Below are 18,202 nucleotides of genomic sequence, written 5' to 3' on the forward strand. Positions count from 1 at the left end.
GTAGCATCTCCCCTCATTTGTGACAATCCAAAATGTCCTGAGACATTGTAAACCAGCCCTTCTGGGAGGCAGACTCGCCCCTCGCCCGTCGGGAGAACGGCTGCTTAGAGGCAGACAGAATGAGCAAGGGCTGGGGGCGGGGCAATTACAGGGTCCCAGGAAGCTGGCCTGGTGCCTCTCAAACCCCTCCAGGGGTTAGGGCTGCAGGCACCAAGCAACTGGCGAAGTCTAACTTAATTTCCCAGGTATGGAGGGCCACCAAGGTGGTTGTCTGCAGAGGGACACAGTATCTTGTCACTGCAGGGGGTCACTTTCATCCTAAGTTATAGCAAACTGCTTTTCTGATTTATGTGAGGCTGCCCCCAAGAGATGCACTGGAGGAAGTGACTGGGTCTCTGGCTCTGGGCGGAGACCAGACCCTGGGCTGGGCCATAGCGCCAGCGTTCTCTCCCAGGGAGCCAGCAGCATCTCCCTGGGGAATCCTGACTGTACCCCAAGCTGCAGGGAGGTGAACAGAATGCAGTGAACGGATCAGGACAGGTGTTTATTACAGGAGCAAACAGGTGTCAACAGGCAGCAGGACAGGAGGCAGCTGGAGTAACACGGGAGCCAGTGAGGCGGCGTCTGGACTAGGACTCACATGGCCAGCAAACCACAGGAAACCAGTAGGAAGCAAACAGAGCATCCATCCCAGGTGCAGAGCACACTTGCTCAATAAAGACTGAAGGAGCGAAGAGATTATAAAGTAAAAGTTCAACAAACTTGACTAGTTAGAAAGTTAAATTTCTGGACAATAAAAATAACAGTGGGAAACAATAGACTAGGGAGTATCTGCACGGCCACAGGCCTAAGACCGCCCGTTGTGTGACAGCGTTTATGGCCCAATGGCCACCTCGAGCCACCAGGTACGTGGGTGCAGACGCACTTTTCACCGGGAGATGTAAGGAGAATGCCGAGACACCAGGTGTTCAAGCTCACCAGGAAACATACTAAAACCAAGAGGCATGGACACTAAACGCAAACGAGATCAGAATGCCACACGGGTAAGGCTGCAGTGACACGGGCGCGCGGTGTGATGGGGAGTCCCTGCGGGGCGCTGTGTGTAGCGGACACTGGGCACCCCCAGTACTGTCACCAGCGTGTGCAGAGGCTGAGGCCCCTGGTGCTCACCCCACGGACAGCAATTCGGGCCTCAAGGACCCATGTCTGCAGGTGGCGGTGGAAGCAGCGTCACCCTCGCCCCTGGGGCCAAGCCTGGCTGCTGGGGGGGCTCTGGTCAAGGAGAGGAGCACGCAGTGGGTCCCTAACAGGCAGCTGCAGTTTGTGAGGAAGAAACCAGGCGGCTGTGAGCTCCGAGCTCGGCACACGGAGGTTCTCGAAGGCACAGGCTGCGCCCGGAGCAGAGCACTGTCCTCGGGCAGTGGACCCGGAGACCTCGCTGTCCTCTTCGTGGCTGCTCCTAGTCTGGCCCCCAGCCCACTGCTTCTCTGGTCCCAATGCTGCTTCCTTGGGCCTCAGAGACACTGTTTACCCCTCCATCCTGGCTCGCTGAGAACCTTGACCTCATCATGACCTCTCTGTCCTGCTCCAGAGCAAATGTCCAAGTCCAGTGTCATGGTTTTCCCACCTCCAGCCCCACCCCCCAGTGGCATCTACTCTGCAGCGTGTCTTGGGAGTCTAGCTCACTTGCAGAGGTCATGAATGATCTTGTGCCCAAACTGGGGACGGAGATGAGATGAGGTCACTAGAAGTAGAGCCCAGGTGACACCTTGCTGCCCACAGCCTCCCCAGGAATGCACTGGACCCCGGTGTAACAGCAACCAGAGGCCAAAGTTACTGGTCAGCCCCTCACTGCCCACTGTCCACAGCGCTGGCTCCCACTGTTCCTCAGATCAGGTGGGTGAGGCCTGCAGGGCAGATACTGGCATAGCTCACAGAACGCCGGCATGAAGGATGATCGACGTCAAGTCCCCAGGACATCGCAGGTGTCTCCGTGTCATTCAAGGTCCTCTGTGGCCTCTGCCCTGGCGTCAGGTGATGCTGGAGCCATCCCTGCACAATCCGTGCTGGGCCGTGGCAGGGCCTGCCGTGTGGGCACAAGATACCCCACGGGTCTGGGCTCAGTGCTCTAGGTCTCCCTGCAACAGCGGGAGGGCGCCCTGAGGTCTCTGCATGTCGCCAGGGGCTTCCTCAGCCTACGGGTGTTTCCACCTGGAGCCCATTCCTAGAACACCGGTTGAAGGAGAGCTGACGGGGCCTCCTGGAAGGGGCGAGAATGGACACTCATGAAGGTCTGCCCACGGTGCATTTCTTAACCTTTGAAAAGGTCTGAGAGCCGCGTGAAGGCTCCTCACTGTCACTTCCAGTTTCCCCATTTCACAGAGCCTCACTCAGGTGAAACACTGCCCTCCGCTCACCCTGTCTCCAGGCATGTCCCTTAAGTGTGGCTTTCCTGCAGGGACAGCCCTCCCCACACCTGTGTCCCCACCTGTCCCTTGAGGCCAGATGACGAGGTTTCCTTTCTTCTCCTCCCTCTTGACCTCTGTTCACCTTGGAGCTCAGGAATGTGGGAACTTTCCGGTTTTGAGGTTCCTTTTTATGCATAGCTCATTGGTAACTTCTTCCTTTGCAGTGATCTGCTCTCCCAGCCTGAAAAGGATGAGAAATATCTCTTGAATAAATAAAGAAGCACAACTAGTACCTGGTTCCTCTGTTGGAAAAAGCCAACTGTGAAAGGAAGAAAATGGCTTTGATCACATGGAAACTGGTCCTTACCAAAGGTGACAGCGTAAGGGTGGGGAGGGGCTGGAGCGCATGGCTTAACCTTTGACCTCAGACCTGGAAGGCAACAAGGTCATGAGGAAAGCGCTTCTTTTTTAAAAACTTAAGAAAGTTGGAAATCTATCAAACACACATTCACTTAGGGTGTATATGAAGAAATATACAGCAGTGGGTCAAACACCCATTTTACCCTCCACCCAGTTTAGGAAGCAGACACCAACACCTGAGCCTCATGGGGGCCCTGCCCACCCGAGGAAACATTCTCTCAAGTTGCGTGTGAGCCATTCGTGGGCTTTTCTCTCTGGTTTTACGACACAAGTAACCCAAACAGCACACTGCTTCCTTCTGCCTGGCTTTGCACTTTATAAAATTGAAACCACACTGTGTGTCTGCTCAGAGTTTTCTCTGGATCCACAGACGTCGGTGTGTGTTTACCTACTTCACTGTCCATGCACATTTGGGTCATTTCCAGTTTTTCTGACATTCACGTACACTGTGAATATTACTATGTCTCTTTGGGCGCACGCATGCACAGAAGCTTCTCTAATGTACGTTAATGAGTGAGACTTCTCACTTCTCACAGCAGCGTATACACAACCTCAACTTGCCAGAAAATGCCAGTTTTGTTGCTAATGTGGATGGTAGGTTTTTCAAGTTACAGTTTGTTAACAGCGTGTCAAATTCAATAGACCTTTTTCATTGCGATAAAATACACCTGTTTACGATTTTAACCACTTGTTAAGAGTACAACTCAGTGGCATTAAATATCCGCAGTGCTGAGCACCTGTCACCACCATTTATACCCATAACCTTGTCAGCTCCCCAACAGAAACTCTGCACCCATGACGCTGCCATGTCCCTGCCCCAGCTCGCTAACCCCTATTCTGCTTTCAGTCTCCATGCATTTGCCTGCTGTAGGGAGCTCAGAGAAATGGAACTGCGCGGTATTTGTCCTGTGCGTCTGGCTTCTCCCCCAGCATCAGGTATCCTAAGTGCAATCACATCGTGTCACGTGGCAGGACTGCATTCTTTTTATGGCTGAACAGTATTTCATGGTCCAGGGAGACCACAGCTTATCTTTTCATTTGTGGACAGACACGTGGACTGTTTCTACCAATGGCTGCTGTGAACTTTCATGTAGAGACCTGTTTGAGTCCCTGCTCTCGATTCTTCTGGATATACAGCAGCTCTGGTATAACGTTGTTTCGTTCTAACATTGACGAGATCGTGTAGGAACCTAACTCCTGTTTATACCAATTAGCCTGTGGTAACACTGGCTTCGTTACACGTCGACTCACTTAAAGTCCCAGAACCTAGATGATGTTAACGAGGACTTAAGAGTACACTGACCTCCTATGTGACACCCTTGCCGAACCTTTAATAATTTCAATAGTCCGTGATTACTTTTGCATTTCTATGTAGACAGTAGTATCATCCACTAATCATGACACTTAGGATTTTCCACTCTAACCTTAGGCGTATTACTTCGTCCCCTTTCTTACTGCACTGACTGGAATCTCCAGGACAAAGCTGAACAGAAGTAGTGACGGCAGGCATTTTCCTGTTGGTCTTGATTTGGAAGGCGTTGCTGTTAATGTTTAACCCTAACATATAATGTTGCTATAGGTTTTGGAAGATATTCTGTATCAGGTTCAGAAAATTGTATTACATGCCTTACTTATGAAAAGATACTAATCATGACTGTGGAATTTTACACAGATTTTTACAGCTATTGAGATGATGATATGGTGCCCTTCTCCCCTTAAATCTGTTAACGTGAAAAATGACATCAGTTTCGAGCCACATTTGCCATTCTGACCTAGACGTAAGCTGGCCGGGCCGCGGTAGCCTGTACCCACTGTTTGGCTTGCTGGGATTCTGTGAAGGGCTTCTGCTCCACAAGCATGTGACACTGCGCTATAATCTGATACCACCGTCACACTAGCCTCATAAAATAAGGTGGGACGTGTGTCCCCTTTTCTGAGTCCGTGTAAGACTGGACTTAGTGTCCTGAACTCAGTAACATACCATCTGAACTTGCACTCTTGTGGGAAGACTACAAGCCAGGAGTGCAAGCTGTTGAACGGGAATAGGGGTCTGCAGGCTACTCTCGCATCGGCTTCTAATCCCCCACTTCAGCCGAGTTCTCACGTTTACTGGCTCAGTGTTTTACCTTTTAACCTCTGATGTATCTGCTGTCCTCCTCCCCTTCTCAGTCCTAATGGTTTACTTGCTCCTTCTCTTTTTCTTGGCCCTATTGCCAGGGAACGTTAATTTTAATAGTCCTTTCAAAGAACCAATCTGTACACTTTTAATTCCCTCAACAGTATCCATTCCCATTACTAATTTCTGTTCTTCATTATTTCCTCCTCCTCTGAGTGTATCCTGTTGTTCTTTTAATAACGGTTAAAGCTGGGTGCTTAGCTTGATTCCCAGCTCTGCTGCTAATCGAAATAAAAGCACTGAGGGCTACAAATTTCCATTTGACCCAGAGGTTCTCACTGTCCTTGAGGCTGAAGTACTTTGTAACTTTCGTTATGTTGTGTTTCTTTGACTTGGTTTATTCAGAAGGTTTTTTTCCTGGAATATAACTATCATTTGAACATCAACAAAAAACACCAAAGAGATTAATCTGAAAGATTTGGCTTCGGAGCTCGGTGGTGGTGTGATGTTGTGATGGGTAACTCAGAAGAAATGACAGATGAGCCCATCTGTCTGCACCAAAATGACAAGAGGGAAAAAAGACCGCTAACTGTTTTAGTTTGAAATGTGTGGTTTTTCTCATGACTGTAAACTGTATTTTTACAGTTTGCTGGGTTTTAAGAGCATTTTTCTGTTGTCGTTCCCGGGTGGGTTCAGTCTCAGCTGTCATTCCCCGGTGGCTGCTGTCCCTTCCCGGCAGAGGCCCTGAAGGTGTCAGCTTGCACAGCTGCACCTCACGCACATGGGCAAGTGTGCGCCTCCCCGAGCACGAGCATGTGACAAGAGCTGACATGCGTCAGACCATCAGGGTGAGCCAGCACTGCACTTAGGACTTCACGTCTCAAGCCCCTGGACGACGCTAAGCACCGCCAGCGCCCCATTTCACGTCTGAGGAAACTGAGGCACAGGAGCTTCAGCAGGGTGCCCAAGGCCCCACATCTCAAAAGTTCGGGGTCAGGGCAGTAGCCCTTGGCCCAAGAGCCTATGCTCTTGACCACCTGCTTCCTCTCCGGAGATCAAAGACATGAGATTAGCATGTTTCTTCTCTCCTAACAAACTGGGAAGGATCAAGACCCACCTGCCTGCTGCCAGTGAGGCCAGGGGGAAGCTGCCCTCTGGGCGCTGCTGGGTGCCCATGCGGCAAAGCCTGGAGGAAGCTGTTTGCCAGAATGATCTCCGCCTGTCATTCCCCTTCTGGGACCCGTCCTGTTGGCCCTAAATGCGGAAAAGATGTTTGTCGCGGCATTATTTAGAATGATATATAGCCTGTAACAATATATTTAACATATGTCTCAGGGTATATTATAATACTTTAACAGACAAAACCCAGAGCAAACCAAGCGGATGCAGGACACGCGTGAGCACCATGGCTGAGGCTGACACCTGCTGCCCACGCCACAGCCCCCCTGGCACACCAGGGGAGCAGCAGGGCGCGCCTGCTCTGAGCACCTCCCAGCACCTCCCCATGGTCTCTTTCCACTTCCCGCACCTGCTTCCCCGCCTACATAGTTCAGAAGGACTTCCAGGTTTACAGGCTGGGGGTGAGCTCTCCACACTGCACCTAGAACAGGCCAAATGCTGCTGCTTTTGTAAATAGAGCTTTAGTGGCACATAGCTGGGCTCAATCACTTGTGAACTGTGTGTGGGTGACTGCTGTCGCATGTCACAGCTGAGCTGAGTAGTGACGGAGATGTTCTGGCTACAAAGCCAAGAACAGTGATGATCTGGCCATTTACAGGGTGGCTGGCATTTAGCCAGCTTGCTTTGTCACTCTCCTGGTGCCCATATTGTATTGTTACTACCGTTTCTTTGCTAAACATTTGAGAGTGAACTGCAGACCCTGTGTCCTCGAAAACCTAAGTGAGCACCTTTCATAACACGGACTTGTCCGGGTTGGCCACGGGCCATGATCCCACCGGGGAGCTTCAAAGCTGACACGGCCCTGCCACCCAGTGCACAGTCTAGACCCCAATATCCCTGTCCTGGTAATGTCCTTTCCGGCAACCTTTTCAATGCAGGATCACACAGCGTGTATCCCCCCTAAGCCAGCTTCTGGCACATGCTTTTGAACAATTTTGCCTCATCAGTTCTCACTTCCTGGACTGTGAGAGCACATCACAGGTTGGGGGGGGGGGTGAAGGAAGAGGGAAGACGTGCTAGGCCACAGGTTACTCCCATCACCTGGGGTCTAGGCAGGTCGGGTGTGGGAGGAGGGGCCCGGCTCAGGCAGAGGTGTATCGTCACAGCTTTTAGAAAGAACAAGAGTAGGACTGTTACAGTTCCACCTGTGGCACGCTCCCTGTCGTCCGTGGCTGCCTGACGGAAGAGCCCGTCTGTACCCTAACTCGGGCCTTCTTGCAGGACGGAATCCCCAAAGACTAAGGCCATTATTAGTTTTTTTGGTTCCCAACAGTGAAAATGTAGGTATCAACATTTTCCTAATAAAAAGCCGTATTACCTCCTGGTTGACAGCCAGGCTGCATGGGGACGGGCTCGGGACTCACTGGGCCAAGAGTCTGCAGGCGAGTGTCTTCAAGGAGCAGGTGAGAGGGCCCCCCTGAAACTGTCTAGATTCGGGGACAAACCGCACTGCCCTGGACAGCACAGAGCCCCATGCAGACCACTCCTGGAGGGAAACCAAAGGCGGGTACAGCATGTGGACTTGACCGGGGGGGATGATGGAACTTGGGGACCAGGCACAGAGAAGTGGAACTAACCTGAATGGAGAGTTGGCCCCTGGGAGGCAGGGCACACCGCATTGTGTCTGAAGGTCTCCTCTGTGGCAGATGCAGGCTGGATCGAAGCTGCATGCCAGGTCAGCATCCGGGACCCCCATCACGTGGCCAGGGCACAAAGCTCCCATGGTGGCAGCATTTAGGCCCCAGGAGCTGTGTCCCAAGTGGTCCACATGGGTAAGCGAAGCCACTTATGTGGGGTGATGGCTGGGCTGGGAGGACACACAGGGGGTCCAGCTCCTGGGGATGGGGGCTGAGTTCAAGGACTGGTGCTACAGCCCGAGAAGGACTGTCACCGCAGCCAGCCAAGCAGGGACAGCAGGGTCTGGTCCAGTCTAGCGGGTCCCCAGTGCTCACCACAGAAGCTCTGCCATGCAGCTTGGAGCCACAGGCGTCCTGCCAGGCTGCATGGGGACGGGCTCGGGACCCAGTGGGCCAGGAGCCTGCAGACCAGCGTCTTCAAGGAGCAGGTGACAGGGCCAAAGCCCAGTGGACACCACAGGCATGGGCGGCCGCGGGAGGCCGAGCGGACCGCCTCCCTGTGCTCAGTGCTTCTTCCACGGGTGCTGCTTCCGATGGCGGATGAGACACGAGCTGTAGGCAAAGGTCTTCCCACATTCCTTACATTCGTACGGTTTCTCTCCAGTGTGTGTCTTCTGATGCTTCAGGAGATTCGAGCCGCAGTTAAAGGCTTTCCCGCAGTCACCGCATTTGAAGGGCTTTTCTCCCGTGTGAATTCTCTGGTGCTTCGTGACATCGGAGCTGTGCCGAAACGTCTTCCCGCACTGACCGCACTGGAAGGGCTTCTCTCCAGTGTGAACTCGCTGATGGCGAATGTGGTCTGTCTTGTGCTTAAAGATGCGGCCACATTCGCTGCACTCATAGGGTTTCTTTCTCTGAAAAGGAATGAATACGGGAACCCCCTCAAAGTCATCTTTAAAGGACGCATCGAAAGCATCAAAGATGTGTTCTTCATCTTCAGGACTCAGGCTGGGTGCCTTACTGTGCTTTTTAGCCAAAGCGCCTCTTTTGTTGGGCCGTTTTGCACCGCACACCTTTTCTTCCTTGGCAGTGTCCTCCTGCGCGCCTCTGTCTTCCTCTGGGCTCTGAGTCTTCTTTCTGTGGCCCGTGGGCTTTTCCATCTTTCTCTGTTCCCAGGAGAGGAAGGACCACGGGAAGCCAGTAAGGGCTAAGGAGAAATGTCGGGGCACAAGTGTCCAGCCTATCAAGTCCTTTTTTTTAACTCCACTTCTTCAGAAAGGTCTTGCTTTACACATAGCTCTTCACTTTTCTGAACCTGTAATTAAAGCTGTGGGACAGAGCTTCTTTCTGCAACAGAAAGAAGAGTGCCACCAATTCTCTAGCTGTTGGACAGAAGCAAGACTGAGCATTAAGCAAGTGTCTGCAAAAAGCAGTGAGCTCTTTCTCTGCTCAGGGACAGGATGGAGGGAGATCAGGGAGGGGAGCTGGGCCCCACGGGCAAGGCCCCTTTCCCTCCCCAGCTCGTGTACTTCCGCTTGGACATCGAATGAGTGTCTCAAGCTGGACCTGACCAAACAGAACACTTGATTTGCCAGGACCCCGCCCCACGCACTCTTGCCAGGTCCCTCATCTCCATAAATGGCACTGATTACTCAGCTGCTAAGCAAGGAATTCTTCCTCCTCTGCCAGGGGATGGGGGCTTCACACCTGTGTCCAGTGGGATTTGACACGTACCTTGTGGTCCCCAAACTGGAGTTTTTCCCACCCTTTTCTCGCTTCTTCTCCACCTCTTGTATTCGGGAGCTGGGCTGCTCGAGCCACTGGTGCCTGTCGTGGAAGGGACCTCCCATCAACTACAGCATGGGTTCTGAGCTGGATGAAACCTGGGGCTGGCTCCCTGGGGGATGCCCCTGCCCTCCCCTCATGACCTCATCTTCACACAGCAGCCAGTGAAATCCATCACATCCCTGCTCAAATCCCCAGGGGCTTCCCTCACTTACAAGCCTATAGACTCCTGACCCACTGCATGGCCGACCCCCTCACTGCCCTCCAGCCATCTTTAGGTCCCACAAATGTACCCAATTCTTCTGGCTTAGCACCTGGCTGCTTCCGAAAACAGGCCCTGAGAGTAGGCGTTTGTGGGGTTGGCCCCTCACTCATTCAGGGCTCTGCTCCAAGGGCCCTTCCCAGAGAGGCCTCCCTAACCAACCAAACACAGCCCCCAGTCCCTGCTTCCTTGCGTGACTCAAGCTTTCCTTGTAGCACCGAACCGGAGCTAACTCACCTACTGAGGGCCAGAACCGCAGGTAACCATCAGCGAGGTACTTGTTTGCATTGTCTGAAAAGTCTGACATTTGCTCTCCCGGATTCCATCTAAAAGCATCCCAATCTCACTGCAAGTTCAAACAGGCATCAGGTGGCCCCAAGGTGCATGTAAGAAGCATGACTTGCACGGCTCATGTTTCATTTAAGAGCCCTCATCTATTTCTTTTCTGATCTGCGTCTTTGTTCGGGGCCAGCTAATGGAATTCCAGCGTTAGGCTTGGACAAACTTCAGGCTCCCGTAGACGCTAGCGAAAGAAATCTACACGAAATCAGGAAATAGCCCTTTCCTCTGTGCTCCCCAGAAAGCACAGCATCTTCTGATCCTCGAGCCCCACTACAGAGGCGTTCCAGCAGAAGCATCTCAGGGCTGTGCTGGTTACCCTACATACAAGGGGTCCATAACTCAGGGAGCCCGTCTTACCCAAAGTGTGGTGCTCCGGGTGATAACATCCCAAGTGACACATGTGTTGCGATGTAAGTACTTTGAATTCTTTCTGTTAGGTCAAAGGAGATACCCGGGCTTCTCCCTTCTCTCCCACACATAGAAGCAACACATAAAATGGCTGCACAAATCTCCCAGCAAGGAGTTTGAGGGTCTGGTTTCTTCTAAATGAAATGTTTAGCTACACCTGATGTGGATTCCGGCCAGTGTCACTCAGAGGGTTCTACTGGATGTGGCTTCTGGGAGGAGGCCATTCTCAGCATCAGGTGGGAGCCAGACTGAAGATGAAGGAAGGTCACCTGTGCTGAGGGGAGGCTGCAGAAAGAAGGGGGCATGTGTCCTAGGGAGGGTGGGTGCAACGAGGGCCGAGGAACACAGCACCAGTCTACCAGGCAGGAGTTTGAGTTGGGGTCTAGCTTTGGGAGGAAAATGAGGTGAAAACCATGAACCAATACGTAAGCGCAATCAATCCTGGTGCCCTGGTGGTCGCCGCTCTCCAAGGCAGGTGCAAACTCACCTGGGCCCTATGTCCACCCCACTCGGCCCCTGAACCTGCGACCTGAGGCCTGTGTGGGGTTCCTCTGTGCTCCAAGCACTGTGCCCCCTACCAGGACTCTTGTCACTCCACATGTGGCTTGTCACTGATGTGGCAGTCTCCCTATGAGGCACGAGTTCTTGAGAGCAAGGAGCATGTTTTTTGTCCCTGCATCTCTAGTTGCTTGTCTAGAGTCTGTACTTATCGGTGCTCAGGAACCTTCCAATAATTTTGTCCGCCCAGCTCAAGGTGGCAGGTGCTTAATGGCAGGGATTGGATTTACTCCCTTCCCTACATGCCGTGCACACCAAGGAATTAAACAGTTGTTCAAAACGGAGTAGACTAGAGGTCATCGTCTTGGTCCCCTCGTGTCACTGGCCCGTAGACACCGGTGACTGCTATGGCCACACAGACAACTCCGTCCACATGCGGGAGCGGAAGAGGGCTCCGGCCCAAGGCTGGGTGCTGGTACCTGTTGTGCAACTTCAGTGTCGCTCCTCTGCTCTCTGGACCGGACCTCTCGGAACAGGCAGCTTTGGGTATCCAGCAGCAGCCGGGATCCCGGAAAATTCACTCACCCAAGCTCCCTCCAGGAGCCTGGGTCTCAAGGAGAGACCGGATTACCAGTGGGTTTGAGATCCATGCACCCATGCCAGGGGATTGTTGGGGCCAACATGACGCAAACAGTCTGTTGGGCCCCGGCCTGCAGCGGCCAGCAGCTGTGCTGAGGCCAGGGACAGGGGCCCCAGCCGGGCAGGGCGCGATGCGCCCCGTCGACGACGACAGAGCCTCGCCAGCTGCGCGTGCAGGGCCCGGGGCGACGCCTTTACCGAGTCCTCGCGCAACCTCAACCTGCCCGCCGCGCCTGGACTCGAGAGGGGAAAGACGATGCTTTCGGCCGGGGGCCCACGCCACGCCGGAGGGACTCAGGTCGTCCCTGGCTGGAGGCGGGGCGGGGGCGTCCCTCGCAGGGGCCCTTGCCAAGCCCCGCCACACCGCAGCCCTCCCGCGCCGGCCCTGGGGGGCTACCCAGCGGAGAGCCCGGCCTCGGCACCCGCCGGAAGGTCGTGCTGCCGGGCCCGCCCCTTTCCGGTGCCGCTCTAGGAGGCGAGGTCCCCGGGCCTCTCGGTGGTCGGCCGTGGTGGGCTCCGCCCCCGAGCAAGCTCCTCCCACCACACTCTGGTCCCACAGGCACCTCGCTCAGTCTTGCTTCCCTCTCACCCACCCCTTCGCCCCCTCGCTCACCTCTGCACCTCCTCATTCACTCTTATGCCCCCCTCACTGCCTCCTGCACTCCATCCCTTATCTCAGGTTTCTCTCTGGGAAGAATGATGACCGTGAATAAGGGGGAACCACGAGTGGAGGCTTTTTCCACGTTACTTCCTCCACAGCTCCCCCATCCCTACCCCCGGCTCCATTCTCGGAGGTCGGTAGACGCCAGCCCCGGTCCCACGGGCAGCTCCCGCTCAGTGCCCCTGAACACAACCCGCAAGCTTTTCAGGGTCCCAACACTTCTCCCTAGGGTGCCTTTCCTGATGCAGAAAGCCTGCGTGCTGGACAGCGCCTCAAGTGCGGGCTGGACCAGATGTGACCCTCTCTGCAAGCAGGAGCCCTGTGATATACACACGAGCCCGAGGTCTCCCCTCTGCTCCGGAAAGTCCCTGGGAGGACCTGAGTGTGCTGACCTGTCCCTGGTCCAAAGGCCCCTGCAGACCCCAATGGTCACGAGGGAGGAGGGCGCCTCTCGGAATGTCCATCCTCAGGGATGCCCTGCTTTGGGGTCATCGCCTCATCTTCACCCCGTTCTCATGGTGGAGAACAAGGACTGGAAATGCGCCCCGCGGCCACCGGCTTCCTGTGCCGGCAGAAGGAAGTCCCAAGGAGCCAAGCCTGGGTGGGGTGCAGTCAGCGGAGAATGGCAAATGACCCAAGGAGGGGGGGACATGGGCACACAGGACAAAAACAGGTGTGGTGGATGGTAGGGGAGGTGACCCAGGGTCTGGGGGGAGGACGGAGGCTGCAGGGGAGGGGTGCACAGGGAGGGTCTGTGCCAGGATGGGACCCCCCGAAGCCACTGGTCCCAGCTGGCAGGTTCTGTGGGCCAAGAAGAGCAGGGAAGGAGACAGTGTCCTCCCTGAGCCAGGGCTGGGTGGGGGACACAGGGCCCTGAGGGGGCGCCAGGCGCTGGTTCCAGGGTAGGGGTGGTTAGGCAGCTTGGGAAGGGGTCCCTCAGCCCCATGGGCTCATTCGTTTCCTCCCCATTAGGAACGAGTGGGTATGAGTGGGGGGGTCACTGAAGGGAGCAGGACCAGAGAGCAGGCCCAGTGCCAGTAAGAGGGACAGAAAGGACGCCTCCACAGGAGCCGAGCCCCCACCTAGAGCCAGCTCCAGGGCTCAGAGCAGGGACCTGAGCACAGACTAAACGGCTTGTGGAGGTCACACAGTGGGAAGTGGCTGATTCAGACTGGAGGACTTGCATGTGTCTCAGCCCTGGGGACTTCCGGGCCCCTCTATCGTCTTGGGGTCCCACAAGTCACACTGAGAAAGGGCAGGAGGCCTTGGCAGCATCTGAGCTGCAGGACAGAGCTCTTACCCAAGGCCACCAGGCTCTGGAAGTTTCCAGCATCAGGCTCTTGAAAGCCACGCACCTGCACGTGCCTGGGCTGAGGGGTGTGTTCCGGAAGGTCACCAGGGCCTGAGCCCTGCCTCCTCTGTGCCCACAGGTCCCCCTGAGAGCCCAGTGATGAGTGGGGGGTTTACTTTCTGCTTCCCCAGCTGCCGGCCTGGCCCCAGGACCCTGGAGAAGAGGATGTCCCCAAAGCACGAGCCAGTGGCCAGGGCAGCCCCTATGGCTTCAGACCGAGCCCGCAGCCCCTCTCCCATCTGATGCAAGGGCCTTAAAGGGGAATCATCTTTGGGGAGTGTGGTGGGTGGGGTCTGTGCACTCAGACCTCTGCCGGGTTCTAAGGCAAGGGGTGAAGGAAGAATTCTGCGAACACAGGTGACAGCACCCAGTGCTCCTAATGCAGGCAGGTGAGGCTAATGAGGTTTCTTTTGATCATAAGGGACTCTGGTGGGAGAGCCCACCAACATGCACACAGGTGGCACCCAGGGCCATCGTGGTCGTGTTGACAGCAATAGCTCATGTTTGCTAAGCGTACTCTGCCAGACGTGGGCTCTAAGCCCTTTACATGTGGCACTTCATTATTCTCCCTGCAGCTCTCCTGAGGGGCTCACCTACCCTCCCACTTAGCAGACAAGGAAACCAGTTGGGGAGGTGCAGGGGTTCACCTGCAGATTGAGCTGGAGGGTATGGCGTTCACTTGGAATGTGAGCTGGAGGGCGTGGGTCAAACATTTGAACCCAGGTCATCAGCTATCCAGGCCCTTTCCTCCATGCGGCCCTGCGGTTCTCATTATGCTGCCTCATGATACAATGTGGATGCTGAGCTCCAGCCATCATTCCAGCCAGCAGGAAGGAGGAAGGGGAAGAAGCCTGCCACCTTTACCTGCTAGATCTTGAGGTTTCCATTAAGGGAAGGGGAGAATGGAGAGTGGAAGGCTACGCTTCCTGCTGGGGAGGCGACAGGCAGGAGAGCACTCTGGACTGCCCAACCCAGGGATGTTGAGCTGGTGGGGATCTACGGGTCCTCTATGGGCCCTTGTTCCATAACTGCTCTGATGGGGAGACTGAGGCACAGAGCTCTGTCCTGGCACCAACTGGTGAGAAAGCAGAGTTTGGTGCAGTCAAGAAGGCCAAGTGCCCAGCTGCCAACTGCACAACCCAGGCAGAGCAGATCCTGGGGGACCCACAAGGCCTGGGCCACCCCCTGGCCCAGGCAGGGCTGGGCTCGCCTACCCAGAACCTTCCCACTATCCCGCTCCTTTTCTCAGGAACCCACAGGCCTGTTTCACCCCCCTCAGCACACTGCCCCCTCCATTCCCCTCAACCTATGCCCACCAGGCTGAGGGGCTGGCTGGAGAGTCCCACCTCAACTGACCCTCCTGCCTCACCCCTTTCTCCCACTCTTCCAGCCACCCTTCATTCATGCCACCTCGTCCCCACCCACAGCCTCCTGCAGGTGGGCTTGGAGGCAGACGAGTGGATGGAGGTGGGAAGCTGGGGAGTGAATAGCAATATAGTGCGTGTTTTCTCTGCCCAGGTCTGTGGACCTGCCCTGTGAGAGGCTGAGGCCTGGACCTGAGGCCCATGTGCTGCCCATCCCGCCACCTGGGCAGTGGGAAGAGGGCAAGGATGCCAGATGGGGAAACTGAGGAAATGCAGATGGGCTGAGTCATTAAAGTCACGCCAAGTTTATTCTCCAGAGCTGCTGGTGATGAGAGGGGCAGGAGGGGATAGGATTGGACAGGGTGCTGGCCCACCAGGGTACAAGACAGGTGGGCAGGACACAGGGCCGCCACAGTCAGGACGCCATTGCCCAAAGGCCAGTGAGGAGACTGAAAAGGAAGGCGGCGGCCACAGTTTCAGGGCTGCCCTGGGGGTCTCCTGCCCCCCTGACCTGGAGGCCTTGCCAAGGTGGGATGTTGCACAGGGTGGTCTGGCAGCAGATCGTGGTCATCAGGGTCTCGGCTACCTTTCTGGTGGAAGGTTCACATGTGTCTGCACACCACCCGGAGTAGGTCGCCCAAGGACCCGACTCTGGTGGGGGCAGTGGAGAAAGGGTGTGTCACACGGAAAGGCCCAGGCAGGGATGAGGCCCCCCAAGGGCTGTGTGCCTGCCGGGTGCCAGGTGGCTGCTCACCAGTATTCCACTGGGAGTTCAAGGTTTTGCAGAAGGGCTGGCTGAGAGGGCAGCTTCGCGTCTCCTTGCAGTCCTGTCCCTCGTGCAAGGCCTGGCAGGTGTAGCACTGCAGCCATCCTGTGTGGCAAGGTGGGCTCAGGCCAAGCGCCACAGTCCACGGAGCCGCCAGCTCCCCCGGGGGTCCAAGTCCGGCCTCTTCACCGCCAAGGCCTCCTTCCACTCCCTGTTCCCCTTGCTGTTCTCAGCTGATCCCCACAAAACCAGCCCTGCCAGAGCCTCCCTCCACACCTCCTCTGGCCTGCAGAGCCACGCTGGCCAAGGCCTGGGGTGAGAGAGCCCATGGGATATGGGTGGAGGCGGGGGGCATGCTGGGGGTGTAAGGGGCAGGGCTGGGCGGGCAGCCCTAGGCCATGCAAGTTGGATGCTGGTGATGCCCTTGGCTTTATACTTGGGTATGGGACAAAGGAAGCGTGGCCTCCATGTCAGGGTGAGGGGTGGGGGTGGGTCTCATCTCTCACTCTGCTGTGTTCTAAACCATTGTCCCCACTCCCTGTCACCTGCAGGAGCCTATCCACCCCCTTGACCCAGGGCCAGCCCACCTTCCCCTGCCCTGCCCTGCTCCAGAGGGCCATTCTGCTCATGACTCAACATCCAGGGTTTTGTATTCACTGTTCTCTCCATCCTGGGGCTCCACTGAGCCCCTCTCTGCTTGGTGAACCCCTATTCAACTCTCTGCCCAGGCACCATTGCCCGTCCCAGTAGGAGCTCCTTCTAGGCTCCCTACCCTGGATGGCACTTGAAGGGCACAGTCAGGGTGAGTGAGGTGAGGGGTGTGCTGAGTGTCGGGGTCCCCTCCTCACCCCCTTCCCCGCCCCGCTGGAAGGCAAGCTCACAGGCGGCCCTCGCCTGTGCGTCTGCATCACTCCAGCCCGACACCCAGCCTGGCACTCAGGGGCACCCTTAAGAAGTACTGAAAGAGGGGCACGGGTGCCCACGGTGGGGGCTCGGGGTGGACAGGTACCTGGGCCCCCGCTGCCTTTATCATCGTCCTCCTCGTTGTCCTCGTCGTCCTTCTCGTCCTCATCGCCCTCGTCGTCCTCGTCATAGCCAAAGTCGTCGTCACTATCATCCTGTGCCCGCCCTCGCCCTGGCCACACAGGGATGCCTGTAAACCTCCGCTGTCCAGGTACAGAGGACACACGCTCGGGGCCCAGTGCCGAGCCCCAGCCCTAGATCCGGCCTGTTCCCACCCCTCTGTCCTCCTCTGCCTGCAGCCTCCCACACAGGCGAGGTCACTGTCTGGGTCTCCACACACCCTGGCCCCGTACCTGACTATGACCAGGCACTGTCTTTACCACCAGCGGCTGTGGCCAGCCCTTTACAGCACCTGCCCCCCACCCCGCCCCTGAACCCTCAGGGTGGCCTGCCCATTCTACAGAAAAGGAAACTGAGGCTGAGAGAGGAGAGGGCACCCCAAAGCCTGCATTTCAGAGAGGCCAAGCCTGGGGCTCGTGGGGAGGGGAGACTGTGTCCCCCAGGAGTGGGCTGGGGCTGGAAGCGGGGAGGTTTGGGGACCTATGGGAGTCCAGACAGCCCCCATCCACCTCCCTCTGGCCTCAGACTCCAGCCTCATCCCCTCTTTCTCCCAAGCCATGTCTTGTCCCAGGGTGGGGTTCCCTGGGGGCCCAGACTGTGAGGTCCCCTGTCGTTGCAGGGTCGTCCCCTTGCCACAAGTACCTGGCTGCCTGCACAACAGCAGGGCAAGCAGGACAGCCGGGAGTGCCTTCATCCTGCGAGGAGCTCTGGATCTGCTCACTTTGTCCTGCTGGGGCTCTGCATCTGTGGGAAATGGGACAAAGAGTACTGCTGGGGGCTTCCTGGAAGCCCCCGGGCCTGGCCCCCCCAGCTCCAGCCTCAAACAATGGGACAGTTTCCCTCCTGGACTTCAGGGACCCAGGGGAAGGGAAGTCAGTGTTGGCCTTGGGTGTCCTGTCCATCTGTGCTGCTCTGCCCTGACCTGGCTTCCTGGCCCCAGTACCCGGGGCTGGTGAGGCTAAGGACCAGACTCCACCTCTGGCCCCCACAAGACCTGGCCTCTGAGCTGGGCAGACCCTTCCGCTGACACCTTGGGCCCTGTTCTCCCCTTTCTGCAGCTCAGCCCAGGTGCCTTGAGCCCTGACACTCATCTTGCCGAGCCCCACACAGAGCTGGGGAGGATGGCTGATGCCCTGTCTCTCCAACCAGGCTGGAGCTCCCGGAGGGCAGTCTGACCTTGGCGTTCCTGCGTCCCCACTGGCCCCAGTGGAATTTGCCGGTGCCTGGGGATGGCCACACCCAGGCCAGCAGGTGAGCAATGGGGAAAACACAGACATGCCAGTGCTGGAAGGGCAGTGCAGGGAGCTCACAGAGGGGTGGAGGAAGGCCACGCGATGGTGGGA

At 56.3% G+C, this 18,202-nt stretch overlaps 2 protein-coding genes across 20 annotated transcripts; both read right to left on the minus strand.

Annotated features, from left to right (window-relative positions):
• Positions 1-525: 525 nt before the first annotated feature.
• Positions 526-12,065, minus strand: ZFP41 (ZFP41 zinc finger protein). 18 transcript variants are annotated; one of them, XM_074316695.2, is made up of 7 exons: positions 9,985-10,191; positions 9,435-9,527; positions 7,701-9,047; positions 7,442-7,609; positions 6,062-6,198; positions 2,489-2,649; positions 526-2,260 (listed from the first exon to the last, which is right to left on the minus strand). In XM_074316695.2, the coding sequence occupies exon 3, from the start codon at positions 8,858-8,860 to the stop codon at positions 8,264-8,266; it is 597 nt and encodes a 198-aa protein (XP_074172796.1). In that variant the 5' UTR covers positions 8,861-9,047; positions 9,435-9,527; positions 9,985-10,191; the 3' UTR covers positions 526-2,260; positions 2,489-2,649; positions 6,062-6,198; positions 7,442-7,609; positions 7,701-8,263. The 18 variants fall into 18 exon arrangements, with proteins under 18 accessions (XP_074172796.1, XP_074172810.1, XP_074172809.1 ...); XM_074316709.2 differs by lacking the exons at positions 7,442-7,609; positions 9,985-10,191 and adding an exon at positions 11,475-12,065 and having other exon boundaries at positions 7,701-9,015; XM_074316708.2 differs by lacking the exons at positions 7,442-7,609; positions 9,985-10,191 and adding an exon at positions 11,475-12,065 and having other exon boundaries at positions 7,701-9,027.
• Positions 12,066-15,292: 3,227 nt separating this feature from the next.
• GPIHBP1 (glycosylphosphatidylinositol anchored high density lipoprotein binding protein 1) lies at positions 15,293-17,660 on the minus strand. 2 transcript variants are annotated; one of them, XM_019712288.3, is made up of 4 exons: positions 17,502-17,660; positions 16,801-16,911; positions 15,765-15,881; positions 15,293-15,661 (listed from the first exon to the last, which is right to left on the minus strand). In XM_019712288.3, the coding sequence occupies exons 1-4, from the start codon at positions 17,551-17,553 to the stop codon at positions 15,426-15,428; spliced, it is 516 nt and encodes a 171-aa protein (XP_019567847.2). In that variant the 5' UTR covers positions 17,554-17,660; the 3' UTR covers positions 15,293-15,425. The 2 variants fall into 2 exon arrangements, with proteins under 2 accessions (XP_019567847.2, XP_019567845.2); XM_019712286.3 differs by having other exon boundaries at positions 16,786-16,911.
• Positions 17,661-18,202: the final 542 nt, after the last annotated feature.

This window comes from Rhinolophus sinicus, chromosome 6, assembly GCF_057876585.1.
Source record: "Rhinolophus sinicus isolate RSI-liver-muscle chromosome 6, RSI-T2T, whole genome shotgun sequence".
NCBI classification, from domain to species: Eukaryota; Metazoa; Chordata; class Mammalia; order Chiroptera; family Rhinolophidae; genus Rhinolophus; species Rhinolophus sinicus.